At 41.5% G+C, this 12,863-nt stretch overlaps 1 protein-coding gene across 6 annotated transcripts in view; it reads right to left on the bottom strand.

Moving 5' to 3' along the window:
- The window catches only part of iqce (IQ motif containing E), a 60,727-nt gene that overhangs the window by 29,600 nt on the left and 18,264 nt on the right, over positions 1 to 12,863 (bottom strand). For all 6 annotated transcript variants that reach the window (XM_048609850.1, XM_048609849.1, XM_048609845.1 and 3 more), the window contains exons 9-11: positions 11,907 to 11,977; positions 3,455 to 3,527; positions 103 to 152 (exon numbers count right to left, since the gene is read on the bottom strand). In XM_048609850.1, the coding sequence (XP_048465807.1) occupies positions 103 to 152; positions 3,455 to 3,527; positions 11,907 to 11,977 (194 nt within the window). The remainder of the gene's footprint in view (positions 1 to 102; positions 153 to 3,454; positions 3,528 to 11,906; positions 11,978 to 12,863) is intronic.

Here is a 12,863-nt window from a genome sequence, read left to right as displayed (position 1 = left end):
CACACACACGGATCAGTTGAGATCACTGACATGTTACCTTCACCCTTTGATCTGGCATTGATTCCCCCAGTGAGCAAATCAAATATTTTGGTTTCTGCTTACTTCTTGTCTGCAGCCTCATTATCAGTCAACAGAAGTCGGAGTCTCTGAATCTAAAACAAAAGAAAAATGTGCGTGAAAAATAAGTATTAAAGTATAAAAGTCTTCTTGCATGGTTAGGAGTCCTTTTAAGGAAATCCCTTCAATGCTGTGTGTGAATATAGTGTGTGATGTGAACATGAGTGAGCTGCAACCTCTAAAAGTGCTTTTTCTCTGAGTTCAGCTGAACTATATTTGTGGCTTTGGGATTGTGTAGGAGAATGATCAGCCTCGGTTTTTGCTTTCGATGATTATCAAGTGTCTTCCACTGAGGTGTGTGTGTGTGTGTGTGTGTGTGTGTGTGTGTTTCTGGTTACGACTATGGGTTAGCGTGTGCTTAGTAGTTTGTGAATGAGGATGTTTGTATATCAGTGTATGCATTGTGTGTACACATGTACGTACATGCATGCATAACCATTCAAGCACATATGTATCAAATAAAAACCGAAAGAACTGTGGATGCTGTAAATCAGGAACAAAAACAGAAGTTGCTGGAAAAGCTCAGCAGGTCTGGCAGCATCTGTAAAGAGAAAATCAGAGTTAACGTTTTGGGTCTGGTGATCCTTCCTCAGAACTGACGGTAGCTGGGAAAGCATTGGTTAATATGCAGAAAATAGGGAGACGGATGGGTAGGGAATAAACGATCGGATAGAGCCAGAAGAGAGAGAAAAGCAGTTGGGTAGACGAAGGAGTTGATAACGATCTAGCTAGGAGGGTGACTAGTTGTTAATGGGGACCGTTAGTGACTAACAATAGGTAGTGAATAATGGCAGGCTGTGATAACAAGGCCTGATTTGTGTGGATTAGGACATGGGAGAACTTAGGCCCTAAAATTATTGAACTCAATATTGTTGTGTTGAAGCACAAACATATATCTGTTTGTATGTGTTCATATATATTGTGTGTGAATTTGTATATATTGTATGCATACATGTATGCGTGGTGGACATATGGAGACATACCAACTTATATAAATGATTATATTTCCATAGTCAGTGTTGAGTTGCCTGTTCACCCCCAGCTCTTTGCTCACAAACACAGTACCCTCTCAGCAGCACAGCAACTGAAAGGTGCCAAGCTGCCTGCAGACAAGTCAGCTCCTTTAAGTTGCTTCTTGTGTGTGCCTGTGAATAATTGTTGGAAGTCCCACCTCCTCCAGAGGAGTGCAATAACATCTCTGAACAGGTTGATTAGAATATATTTTAAAATTTAGAGGCACCAGATTCTTAAAGAAATCAGCCGTGCATTCTGAAAGAAATTAGAGGGAATATCTCTTAGCAAAATAAAGAATGGTTATCGGGGTTGTTATTACAGGGAGCTGATCTGAAAGATTGTAGGCAGAGCCCAGGAACAAACCAAGGAAATCAAAGATTGGTCTCTTTTCTAGTTTTTTTCTGACAGTGATTAGATTATCTTGTTTTCTTGGAACAATGGAGATTAGAAGACAACATGCTAGAGGAGTTTAAAGTGGCTCTCCGACCATAGAGAGAGAAATGTCCAGTGACTGAGGGGATCCTGAATGAGACAATACACGTAGAGAAGATTAAATGTAACCAACTTTGGTTGGAGAGCTGGATAAACCTTTGTACACAGAAAGAGACCATTTGGTCCAAACATTCTATTCCAGAGTTTATGTTCCACTCAAGCCTCCTTGTTACTTATTTTAATCAAAACATTATCAGCGCATCCTTCTATTCCTTTCTCCCTTGTGTATTTATCCAACTTCTCCTTAAATACACCAGTGCTTTTCAGCATATCCTCAAATGTCCCTCAGTGATGGTGTCTAAAAACAGGCCAGATATTACATGTATGTTGACAATACAACCTGATCTCACCACCATCCAACGTGACTGCTCCACTGTTTCAGATTTGTCACACTCACTGACATTCAAGTATTGGATAAACCAACACAGACTCCACCTTGGGAATATCAAAGTCCTTGTCTTTGGTATTTGCTGCAAACTGTTCCCTGGCCACCTTTTCCATCTATGTCCATGGTAACTGCCTGAGATTGTGTGACACTGTTGGCCATATTGTTGGTTTGACTTTGAGATGACCATTTAACAGCTGTAGCACCAAGACTGCCAATCCCCACCTCCATAATATCACCCAACTCTGATTCTGCCTCAGCTCATTTGCTGCTGAAACCCTTATCCAGACCTTGTTTTCTCCCCACTTTACTATTCCAATTGGCCTCCCATCTTTTTCATCACTTAAATATGTACTCATCCAAAACACTGTTATTCATCTCTTAACTTGCAATCTCCTATTCATCACCTTTTGCATGACCAGTGAAGCCTCAATTTTGAAATTCTCATCCTTGTTTTCAAACCTCTCCCTGGCCTTCCCACTGCTTAGCTTTGTAACCTATTCCAGTCCTAAAAGTCTTTAAGATCTCTGCATTCTTTCAGTCTGGCTTCTTACACATCCTAATTTTAATTCTTATACCTATCTGTCTGTGTTTTCAGCGTACCTCATCCTAAGATCTGGAATTTCCTCCCTAAATCTCTCCATCTCTTTCCTCCTTTGAGATTCTACTTTTAAAAAAAAACCTCTTTGACGAAGCTTTTGCTCATTGCATCGATATTTCCTTTCGTGGGTCAGTGTCAAATTTTGATTGATAATACTCATGTAGCACCCCGGGCTATTTTGTTACATTACAAGTACTGTGTAAATGCAAGTTATAGTAGTAGTAATTACTCTACATAGTAGTGAATTCCATGTCTTCTTCTCACTCTCCAGCTCAAGGAGTTGCTTCTGTTATTTTGAAATAGTTTTTATTGGTAACTATCTTACATTTATGGGTCCTAGCTTTGATCTTCCTAAAAGTGGGTTCATCCCCTCTACATCCACCCCATCAAATCTCTTTCGTAAGTTTATGACCTCTATAAAGCCACCTCAACATTCTATTTTTCTGTTCAATCTTTCTTAATTAGTTATAATACTTCAATTCTGGTCTTAATCTCTGTTATTCTTCTATACACTTTTCTACAGTACCTCTATGTCCTTCTTGTAATCTGGAGACTTGCACTCTGGAGAGAATTCCAAGAGTGCCCTAACCGCATACCAGTTCCTTAAATGACTTTCCTGCTTTTCAATTTTATTCCTTGATAAATGGATATCAGTGCTGTTTTCATGATAGCCATTTGTTGAAGGCTCCAGCTCTGTAAAACGTTGTTTCTATCCATTCATTAAAACATAAATGAAGTGAACGAGTAGAGTATCACAAAGTACAGCTGCAAAGAACTGCATGGGTAAATGGGCAGTTCAAAAGACTTCTGGTGTGTTATTAACTGTGCCCCTTTTGTAAGCCTACCTCTTCATAGTAAGTCTCTGTGACAATCTTCATCTCTTCAATGTTAGTGGTCTTCAAGTCGTTTTGGAGTTTGCTGAAAATTGGAATGACAAGCTGATGAATTAAATTTAGAGTGAACATTGACAGCAGTATGTCAGGCAATGAGTTAGAGATGAATAGTACTTGTGTTGTCACAAGTTATATATAATTAGTAATTAAAACGCATTAAGGATGGCAGTTCAGATGCTGTGTTAAGGCTACAGCATATGGGAGTTCCTGCATCCCAGTGTGATCCAGGGCAAACACATCTACATAAGTGTTCGAGCAGCTTTAGTTCAGAGTTTATGTGCTGAAGGTTGAACCACAGACCTTGTGATATAGTAGGCAGGGGACTGTTACCTGGATTCTTTGTACCAAGAGGCAGTCACACCACTTAGAATCAGGCCTTCTGATTTGATCAATCATCAGGGACAGGAGTGAAGCAGTTAAAAGGATCCAAAGAATAGGAGTGCAGAATTGTCAGCCTCTGCAAATGTTTAATATGTTTGGTGTTTTCTCAGCCTATTTCGATAAGAGCAGGGTTTCAGGTTGGATGTGCAAACTGACCATGGCTCTATAGTATAGGAAACCACTTAAGTGGGGGGAGCAATAAGGAATGTTGAGGAAGTAGTAGATAGTACATTGAGGGGGACTGACGCTGTTTTCTACAGCAAAGAACAAGAGTTCTGATAGCTGTATTGCCTGCCTGGGATGGGACATCTGCTTCGGTTTGGAAAAGAATTTGCAGCAGGAAGGGAGCATCCATAGTCCATGTCGGCGCCGAGGAAGAACTGGAAAGAGATTCTTCATTGAGAGTATGAGGAGATAGGCTCTGAATTGAAAAGCAGAACCTGTTATAGACTCTGAATTATTATCCAAACTGTGTGCAAATTGGTACTGGGTATATAAAATTAGAGACATGAATATATATAGCCCAAAGACTGGTGTGGGAGAAGAGGGTTCCAGTTTGTGGGCCACTGGCACCAGTACTGGGGAAAGTGGGGTCTGTATTGGTGGGATGGTCTACACCTGAAATGTACTGAGACTAATGTTCTCATGAACTAAATAGTGTGGGCAAGGAATTAAATGTGGAAAGATGTGGTATATCAAAGAGTTGAGACATGGTAAGAGAGGCAAATAGTAAAATAGGAAATGATGGTCAGAGATTGGCAGGAATGGGGGAATTAGAAAAATCTAGGAGTGCAGAATCAAAACTAAATATTACAAAGATACCAAAAAGACAAAACTGAAGACTGTATATCTGTATGCATACAACATTCATAACAAAATAAACAAATTGATTGTATACATTTAATTTATTAAATATGAGCTGGTAGCCATTACGAAGTCATGGCTTCAGGATGACAAGGATTAAGTCCTGAAAACTGAGAGGTATTTGACATAAAAGAAAAATAGGAAGCTAGGTAAATTTGGTGGGAGATAATACTGTTAATCAAAGATAACATTTGTGCAACAGTTAAGAGATGACCTTGGTTCAGCATATCAAAATCTAGAATCAGTTTGATTTGAAATAAATGACTGAATCTTACGATTTTTGGCTAAATGTGATTTGCATTGAATCTCTTGAAGTTTCTGCCACTGGGCCTAGTGATTTTTCTCACACTATCTTACCAAACTCGCTTCATTTATTCGCTACCCTGCCTCTCAGCATCACTCACATCCAATTCTAGCCCTATCTTACCATGCATTGCTCCCAGAGTAACTTGCCATTCACCAGATATCTGCCAAAAGACCAGCCTCCCTTGCACCCATGCCATCTTTAAAAGCCCATTGTGCACCCAGGAAAAATACTGTCACTCCAATGCTGCGCTGCAGAGCTTCTGCCATTTGCCCTGGGCATGGCCAGTACGGAGAAATTGTTAGCCCGCTTTGCTGGCAGGGATCTGGATGTCCTGTTGGATAAGGTGATGTAGACATGGGATGTTCTCTTCCCCCTCGACCAGCAGTGAAGGCCATGACATCCGACCATGCCAGCCTGCTCCAAGGTTGGCACCTGGGTCAGTGCAGTCTCAGCCATTTAGGAAGAAGGACAATGACTTTCTCCACTTGGCCAGCGTAAGTGTCACCATCTCTTTCTAATACCTCACACTTAAGCTATCTCTGTGACTCTGTGCACCAGGCACCCAAGCTCATATGCTCTACCATTCTCACTACTGCCTCCAACATTTTCTCTCACTTGTTGTCACACACCCCAACCCCTATCACAATTAACCCTGCATATCATCTGCGCTGCATACTTGTTCAGGACACCTTCCCCACCTGCACCAAAATTAACAGCTATGTCACCCACTTTCATTTGCCTTAATATCTACCTCTGTCTCATTGCAGGAGAAAACTCACCCACATTAGAACGGAAAGAGTCAAGACAGGTGGTGGATTGTTCGATATTTGGCTCCTCAAACCTACATGGAGAGTATTCTGACTCTATCCTGAGCGGCTGACTGAGAGTGTCCAAGCCCCTGGACTGGTATCAGAGGCTACTCTTGACTTGCTGTGCCAGGACTTCCTGAGTGAAGGGTGACCCCCTAGACTGAGGACTGCTGACAACCACAACAAGATTCCTGCCTTTGTGTCTGCGCTAAACAGCAAGGCAAGCCCAGAAGTAATATTAGCCTGGTAGCTCTGGCTGAGGAGGCAAAATGCACAAAGGCATGGCAAGGCAATGCAAAGCAGGGATGGTCTGAACATCCAGGAAGGCTCAGAGTGAGTAAGCATTATTACAGTGAGTGAAAAATCCAGGGATGCAATCTGGTCCAATCTGTAAACTGCATGTGTTTCCCTGACCACATAATGTCCGTGCAGCGGGATTACAATGACACCTGCTGGCGCAGAATGAGGTGCAGCACTGAAGTACAGAAGTGCACTGTGACTGGACTGGAGTTGTTTCATGAGGGTTCTTGAAGGCTGGCATATGTTGGATGACAGCTTCGTGCACATGAGGTGTGTGGGCGTGGCCAATGCCTGTGAAGCATGTCCTGAGATGTTGGTACCTGGCATCAACTTACGGAGGTCCTTTGGAGCAAATGATGAGCTGAAGTCGCTAGGCACCCGCTAATTTCCATGTTGAGATTTCTCAATATCTAACTGGTTTGATACGTTTGATAAGATGGGAAGTTGAATATTAATAAGGCAAGTTGTCCCATTAGAACATAGAACATTACAGTGCAGTACAGGCCCTTCGGCCTTCGATGTTGCGCTGACCTGTGAAATCAATCTGAAGCCCATCTAACCTTATGATGGAGGGAAGGTCATTGATGAAGCAGCTGAAGATGGTCGGGCTGAGGACAATACCCTGAGGAACTCCTGCAGAGATGTCCTGGAGCTGGGGTGATTGACCTCCCACAAGGACGACCATCTTCCTATGTGTCAGGTATGACTCCAACCACCGGAGCGTTTGCCCCCTGATACCCATTGATTCCAGTTTTGCCAGGGCTCCTTGATGCCACAATTGGTCGAATGCAGCCTTCATAGCAAGGGCTGTCACTTTCACCTCACTCTCAACTGCTTAGACTCTGAATTTAGATATTCACTACAAGCCATTACTAACTGCATCAGTGAACTTGTTCATTCACTCTCTCCCTCTTAGTTTCTGACAATTTCCCTTGCATGTCTCTACCTGCAACAGTAGTAGACTTGCCAACTTTAAGGGCATTTAAATGGTCATTGGATAAACATATAAAAGAGCATTTAAAAAGCTACAGTCCACCATAATTGCAACTTGTTGCAACCTAGTAAGAAACTTGCCACATCTCTAGGAAAAAGCATAAAAGATGGAGCAAGATGCTCCCAATTTCAAGATGGCCCTTGCTGGACGACACGTCCAATTCTGCCACAAATCTTGCCAAATCAAGTTGCTCAGAACTATATGAGATTCTGCCCTCTGCGTCAGTCTGAATGGGTTTGGAGAAGGAGGTATTTAGGAGGGGATTAGTAGGAATAGTAATAATAGATTTGTAGTAACTTAAGTAGTAGAATGATCTGTCAAAAATTCATAGTTGTTTACTTGTGGTTAGAATTTATTTCTTCATAATAAATAGTAGCTCTTTTTAACTACAGAAACCTGGTCTGTGTGTTCTGATAATCTGAGCCTATCAGATAGCTAAACTGAATACTTTGTACATTTTGATTTTTTTAATTTTTGTGGTGATATTTGAAATAATATGGTTTGATTTCCAGCTTCCAACTCAGTGAGTCATAATATGTATCATAAGTGGTATCCCATGAGTAACAGGGAGCTCCCATACATGTGTCAGTGGGGTGAGGAAAGATTGGATTGTTTCACAGACTTGGTCTGTGCATATCCATCGAACACCTGCATTGATGACTCTCCTCAGCTGAACATGCTTTCAGCAGCTTCAAGGATCCCCACAATTAGAGTTACTTAAAAAGCTAGGTATCCAATTGCTGGTGATCTGCTTTTGACTCTGTTCTGCTGTGTTAAAGTTAGTGGAAGCCATTTGCTTTTGGAGTTTTTATAGTGAGTTGTTGCACAAATTCAGGGAGGCTAGAGGATCTAGAGAACTAACTTGCATCAGGTATGGGGCTAGTTTTGCTGTGTCCCTGAGTCTGAAAAATGACAGAGAACTAGACCACAGGCTGCAGAGAAGGGAAATGCCATGAAGAGGGGCAGTGTGAGGGTTCCTGCATAGAAGCGCTCAGATTTTTCCATGTGGAAGCAAGCAACATAGCCAACATCTCACTGTGGGCTGTCAAATTGTAGCAACCTAGAGAATATGAAGGCTACTTTTGCCAGAAGAGATAGTGTCAAGCAGGGAGAGGATGCATGGTGTTGCCAAGGTAGTAGAATTCATGGTGGTGCAGGGCACCATTGACTGTAGGATGTGGCTCTGCTGTAACAGGGAAAGATACACAAACCGCTAGGGTTACCATTCTATAAATGTGCATTTGGAGTGCAATCACAAACAATAGATCGTGTCAGTGAATATATGCTATCTTGGAAGTAGCCATAATGTCAGAATACTGAGGCAATTTGCCATTTACATCTTTGTTTACACCAGAAGGTGTACCCTAGTGAACAAAGCTTCTCTCTGTATAGATGACTCATGGCTCCTGTCTGCTACCAGATGACATGAGGACAATATATGTGTGACAAGAGCCATGAAACCACCTCAAACATTCTGGAACAGACCATCAACAGGCTGAAAGAATGCTTCCCAAGCCTGGACTGCTTAGGATGCAACTTGGATCTCTTTGCTTTGGACAGGCTGTGCAAGGATATCTGTGCAGACTCCAGTTCCTAAAGGATAACTTCCTATTGCCAGCATAGATCCATCATTCCCCACCAGTGCATTCATTCTGAGACACCCTACCAGTGTTTTCTCGGTCAATAAAAGTTATTAACAAAATACTTTCCATTAATATCTTTATCCAACAACATAAGAAGATATGTAAACAAAACTGAACTATTTTTCCCTGTACATTCCTTTATTGCCTGTTTGTTAGATTGTCTATCCTTTTCACAGTAATCCTATGCAGAATGTACCAGTAATATGGCTAGTGGATTTTCAAAGGAGGAGACTGCAAATGGTTTTGGAGTGGCTCTTGGCCTTTAGAAACCAGTTTCAGACTTCATTACCCCTGCATTGGCAGCAGCAGTCTTGACTGGATAATTGAGAAACAACTGCAAAAGCACTTTCTGAGCGTCAATTGTGGGGACATGAATGTTATCATCTTGTAAGCAGTTAGCAAGTTCATGATCCATGCCACTGTCTGTTAGTGGCACCTCAGCAATCCTAGCAATTTGCTGGAGCATAGATTGCTAAACTGTTCTAAACGCCTGCAGCTCCTTTGAGCAGTGAGATCTACAGCTATGATGGCAATAGTTTCAAACTGCATGGCAGTAAGCATGGATTTCAAAACTGCTTTCTGAGCTTTCACTGCTGCACTGAGACTTCAGGTGGCAACCACCTGTCCTGCAGTGTCCTAGAAGCTGAGACAATGGCTGCCAGACACTGCAGTGCCACTAAGTCCATGAGTGTTGTCAAGAAGTTGGTCACAATTTTCTTAGTGAAAAGGATGGGGTATAAGCTCTGTGTTATGCCTGTGCCACATAGGAGTTTGACTCCTCAGATACTGGCAGACAGCTGTCTGGTAGGCATGCCAATACATTGAACATCTCGGTATGCATTCTTTTCAGCATCCTCCTGTCCTTGGTTCAAGGCCCTTTCTGGAGTACCTTGCAGCAGTACTCACTCACATCTTTGCTAGCCAGAGCTATTCTCTCCCTCATCTCAATACCCAACAATGCACCACGTGCATATCCAGACACTATACAAACCACCAAGGTACACATGGTGCCAATATCCAAGGTGGCACCTGTGTGTCATATTAAGTGACAGTGTTGCTTCCCTAGATGTCAGGTGTCGCTTTCTTCCTTCATCCTAGGGTTGGTCAGACAGCAGATTTTGTCTAATCAGAAGGGGAGAGGGGTGTAAAGAAGACATCATGATTGCACCATTTGCAGCTTGTACCTTGTCATCTGGCAGGAGGAAGGAGTTGAGAAAGACAGTCATCCTGAATACTTTCAGAGATGCTGGATGCTGGATTCTCTCACAGTAGGCCCCATGATGCACAGCATCATTTGCTGTGGAGGGTTCAGGAGTAGAACACACATGTCTCTGCCTTTTTGGCTTTGTTCCTTTCTATTGCCTTGATCAGTAACAGAGGCCAGAATGTCTCCATTTGTGCAGTGATGTGGTTGGGTGTTGTGCCTGCCACAGCAAAATAGTTGTCAGTGTGTGGAAGCAGAAAGAACCAGGCTTGAGGCCAGTGTAATTGTAAAGTATATGGAATTCAGATTGAATATTTCAACATTAGGACCAGTTCCAGTGTTAAAGACTCACATGGGTGAGGGATAGCACTGTGGTGTACTAAGCAGTACGAGAAGTTAGTGGTGCTATGGGTTGGAGATACCTTGTACTGATGCACTCGCTGACCATCCCCTTCCATATGAGGTCAATTATTTTCAGCACTGCACAAGGCCCTTGGAACCAGACTCTCTGTTCACCTCTTTGACTAAGCTAACTAGTTCTGCTTCCATGAACCGTGGAATCCTCTTCCTATCTGGTGTTCTATTTTCCTTCTCTCCAATTGCAATACAGAGTGTGAGCAACATTGTCCTTTCATTCAGTGCAGCTTCCCTTTAAAAACTGGTGGCTAACTGGAACATGTGCTAGTTTCTCACACTGTCAAATCTCTGCTTGTGCAGTGAGCCAGCTAGCATCCTAAGCCAGGATGGGCTGCATGTTGAAAAATTCATGAGGAGACAATGCAAAGTTTGCATGAAATGTGTCTCACTTGAATGGATGGGCAGACCAAGGATGGCAACTCTGTGCCTAAACATGTTTGCAACACGTGAAAGCAAAGCAGGATGTCATTCATTCTGTATTTTGTTCCCTTCAAATATTAATCCAATTCTCTTTTGAATGTTACTATTAAATCCACTTTGACCATCCTTTTAGGCAATGTAGTCCAAATCACAACAACTAGATGTATTAAAAAACATTTTCTCTAGTTCGAGCCTCTAGTTCTTTGGCTAACCATATTAAATCTGTCTCTTCCTGTTACTGATCCATCCGTCACTGCATAATTTTCCTTGGTTGACTCTAACAAAGCCCTTCAAGACTTTGAACACCTCTGTTAAAAGTTTAAATACATTACAAGAGTATTACTTGAACAATTTAAATGAATGATTTTGTGGTAGCTTAATTCTTGCTCTTTTATGCTAATGGAGGATTTGGATAATTGACAAAAGTGATCAATTTAAGCATGAATTGAAGTAGGAAGATTTAACACAACACATGTAGCCAATACTGAATGTAAGATTTTCCATTTGGTAGAAAAGAAGTAGCAGTATGCCAATTTTCAGAGAACATTAACATACAGGTATTCAAAGCTCTAATGCAATACAACTATACAATTGCTCCCTCCAATGGTGCAATGAGTTAATGCATTATCTGATGCATTTTGCAGTCCCAATCTGTACAATCTTTAATCCAGTGTTTTCTATCTTGTTACCCAGAACAGAGATGGGGCACCATAAATGGCCTTAGCAGCCCAGGAGGTTATGAGGGAAAATGAAACAATCTAAAATTTAGACTTTATTTGAGGAAACCAGATTATCTCATTTCAGATATGTATTCTTATTAGAAATATATGGCATTATCCTAAAATAAAAATAGAAACTTTTGATGAAACACGGCAATTCTGAAAGCATTTTTGGCAAGAGTTAACATTTCAAGCCCAATATGGCACTTCTTTGGAGGAATGTTGATTTGATGAAACATAATCTGATGATATGATTGTTAAAAAAGGTTGTTCTGCAAAACCACAATGATGTCCAGTAACTGGATTAAGTAGTAAAATGAAGTAAAAGGATTGCCAGGTAACTTACTTTAATATGCTCTCTTTCTCTTTACACTGCTTCTCCAATTTATAGATTCTCTTCTTTAATCCATTAACAATCTGGGGGTGAAAGATAAGGCAGAGATAATGATATTAAAATTTGTAGAAATTTCGGAGTTTGGCTCTGCAGCTTCCGTCTCATGTAGGGAGATACATCCTTTGGATAATACATTAAACTTATCTGCCTATGTGGAGATGAATACTAAATCTCTAATGGGGGTTGCAATGCTGCAAGGCTGAGATTAAAAGTACCACATGGTTACCTTCATCCAAATCCATTCTGTAGCGTTGGGTGGGATAGAGTCATACAGCACAGAAACAGACCCTTTGGTCCAACCAGTCCACGCTGACCATAATCCCAAACTAAACTAGTCCCACCTGTCTGCACTTGATCCATATCCCTCCAAGCATTTCTTATTCATGTACTTGTCTAAATATCTTTTAACCGTTGTAACTTTACTCATATCCATATCCCTCCAAGCATTTCTTATTCATGTACTTATCTAAATATCTTTTAACCGTTGTAACTTTACTCACATCCACCACTTCCTCTGGAAGTTCATTCCACAGTGGAACCACTCTGTGCGTAAAAAAGAAATGCCCCTCATGTCTATTTTTAAAATCTTTTCCTCTGACCTCAAAAATATGCTCTCTAGTCTTGACATTCCCCACCCCAGAGAAAACACACCTGCCATTCACTTTATCTATACCACTCATTATTTTATGAACCTCTATAAGGTCATCCCTTAACCTCCTATGCTCCAGTGAAAAAAGTCCCAGCCTATCCAGCCTCTCCCCATAACTCAAACCCTCCATTTCCAGCAATATCTTGGTAAATCTCTTCTGAACCCTCTCCAGCTTAATAATATCTTTCCTGTAACAGGGCAATCAGAACTGGATACAATACTCTAGAAGGAGCCTCACCAACGTCCTGTACAACGTCAAC

The sequence above is a fragment of the Rhincodon typus genome, chromosome 21 (genome assembly GCF_021869965.1).
Source record: "Rhincodon typus isolate 14 chromosome 21, sRhiTyp1.1, whole genome shotgun sequence".
NCBI lineage: Eukaryota > Metazoa > Chordata > Chondrichthyes > Orectolobiformes > Rhincodontidae > Rhincodon > Rhincodon typus.
This window is presented reverse-complemented; position numbering and strand designations above follow the sequence as displayed.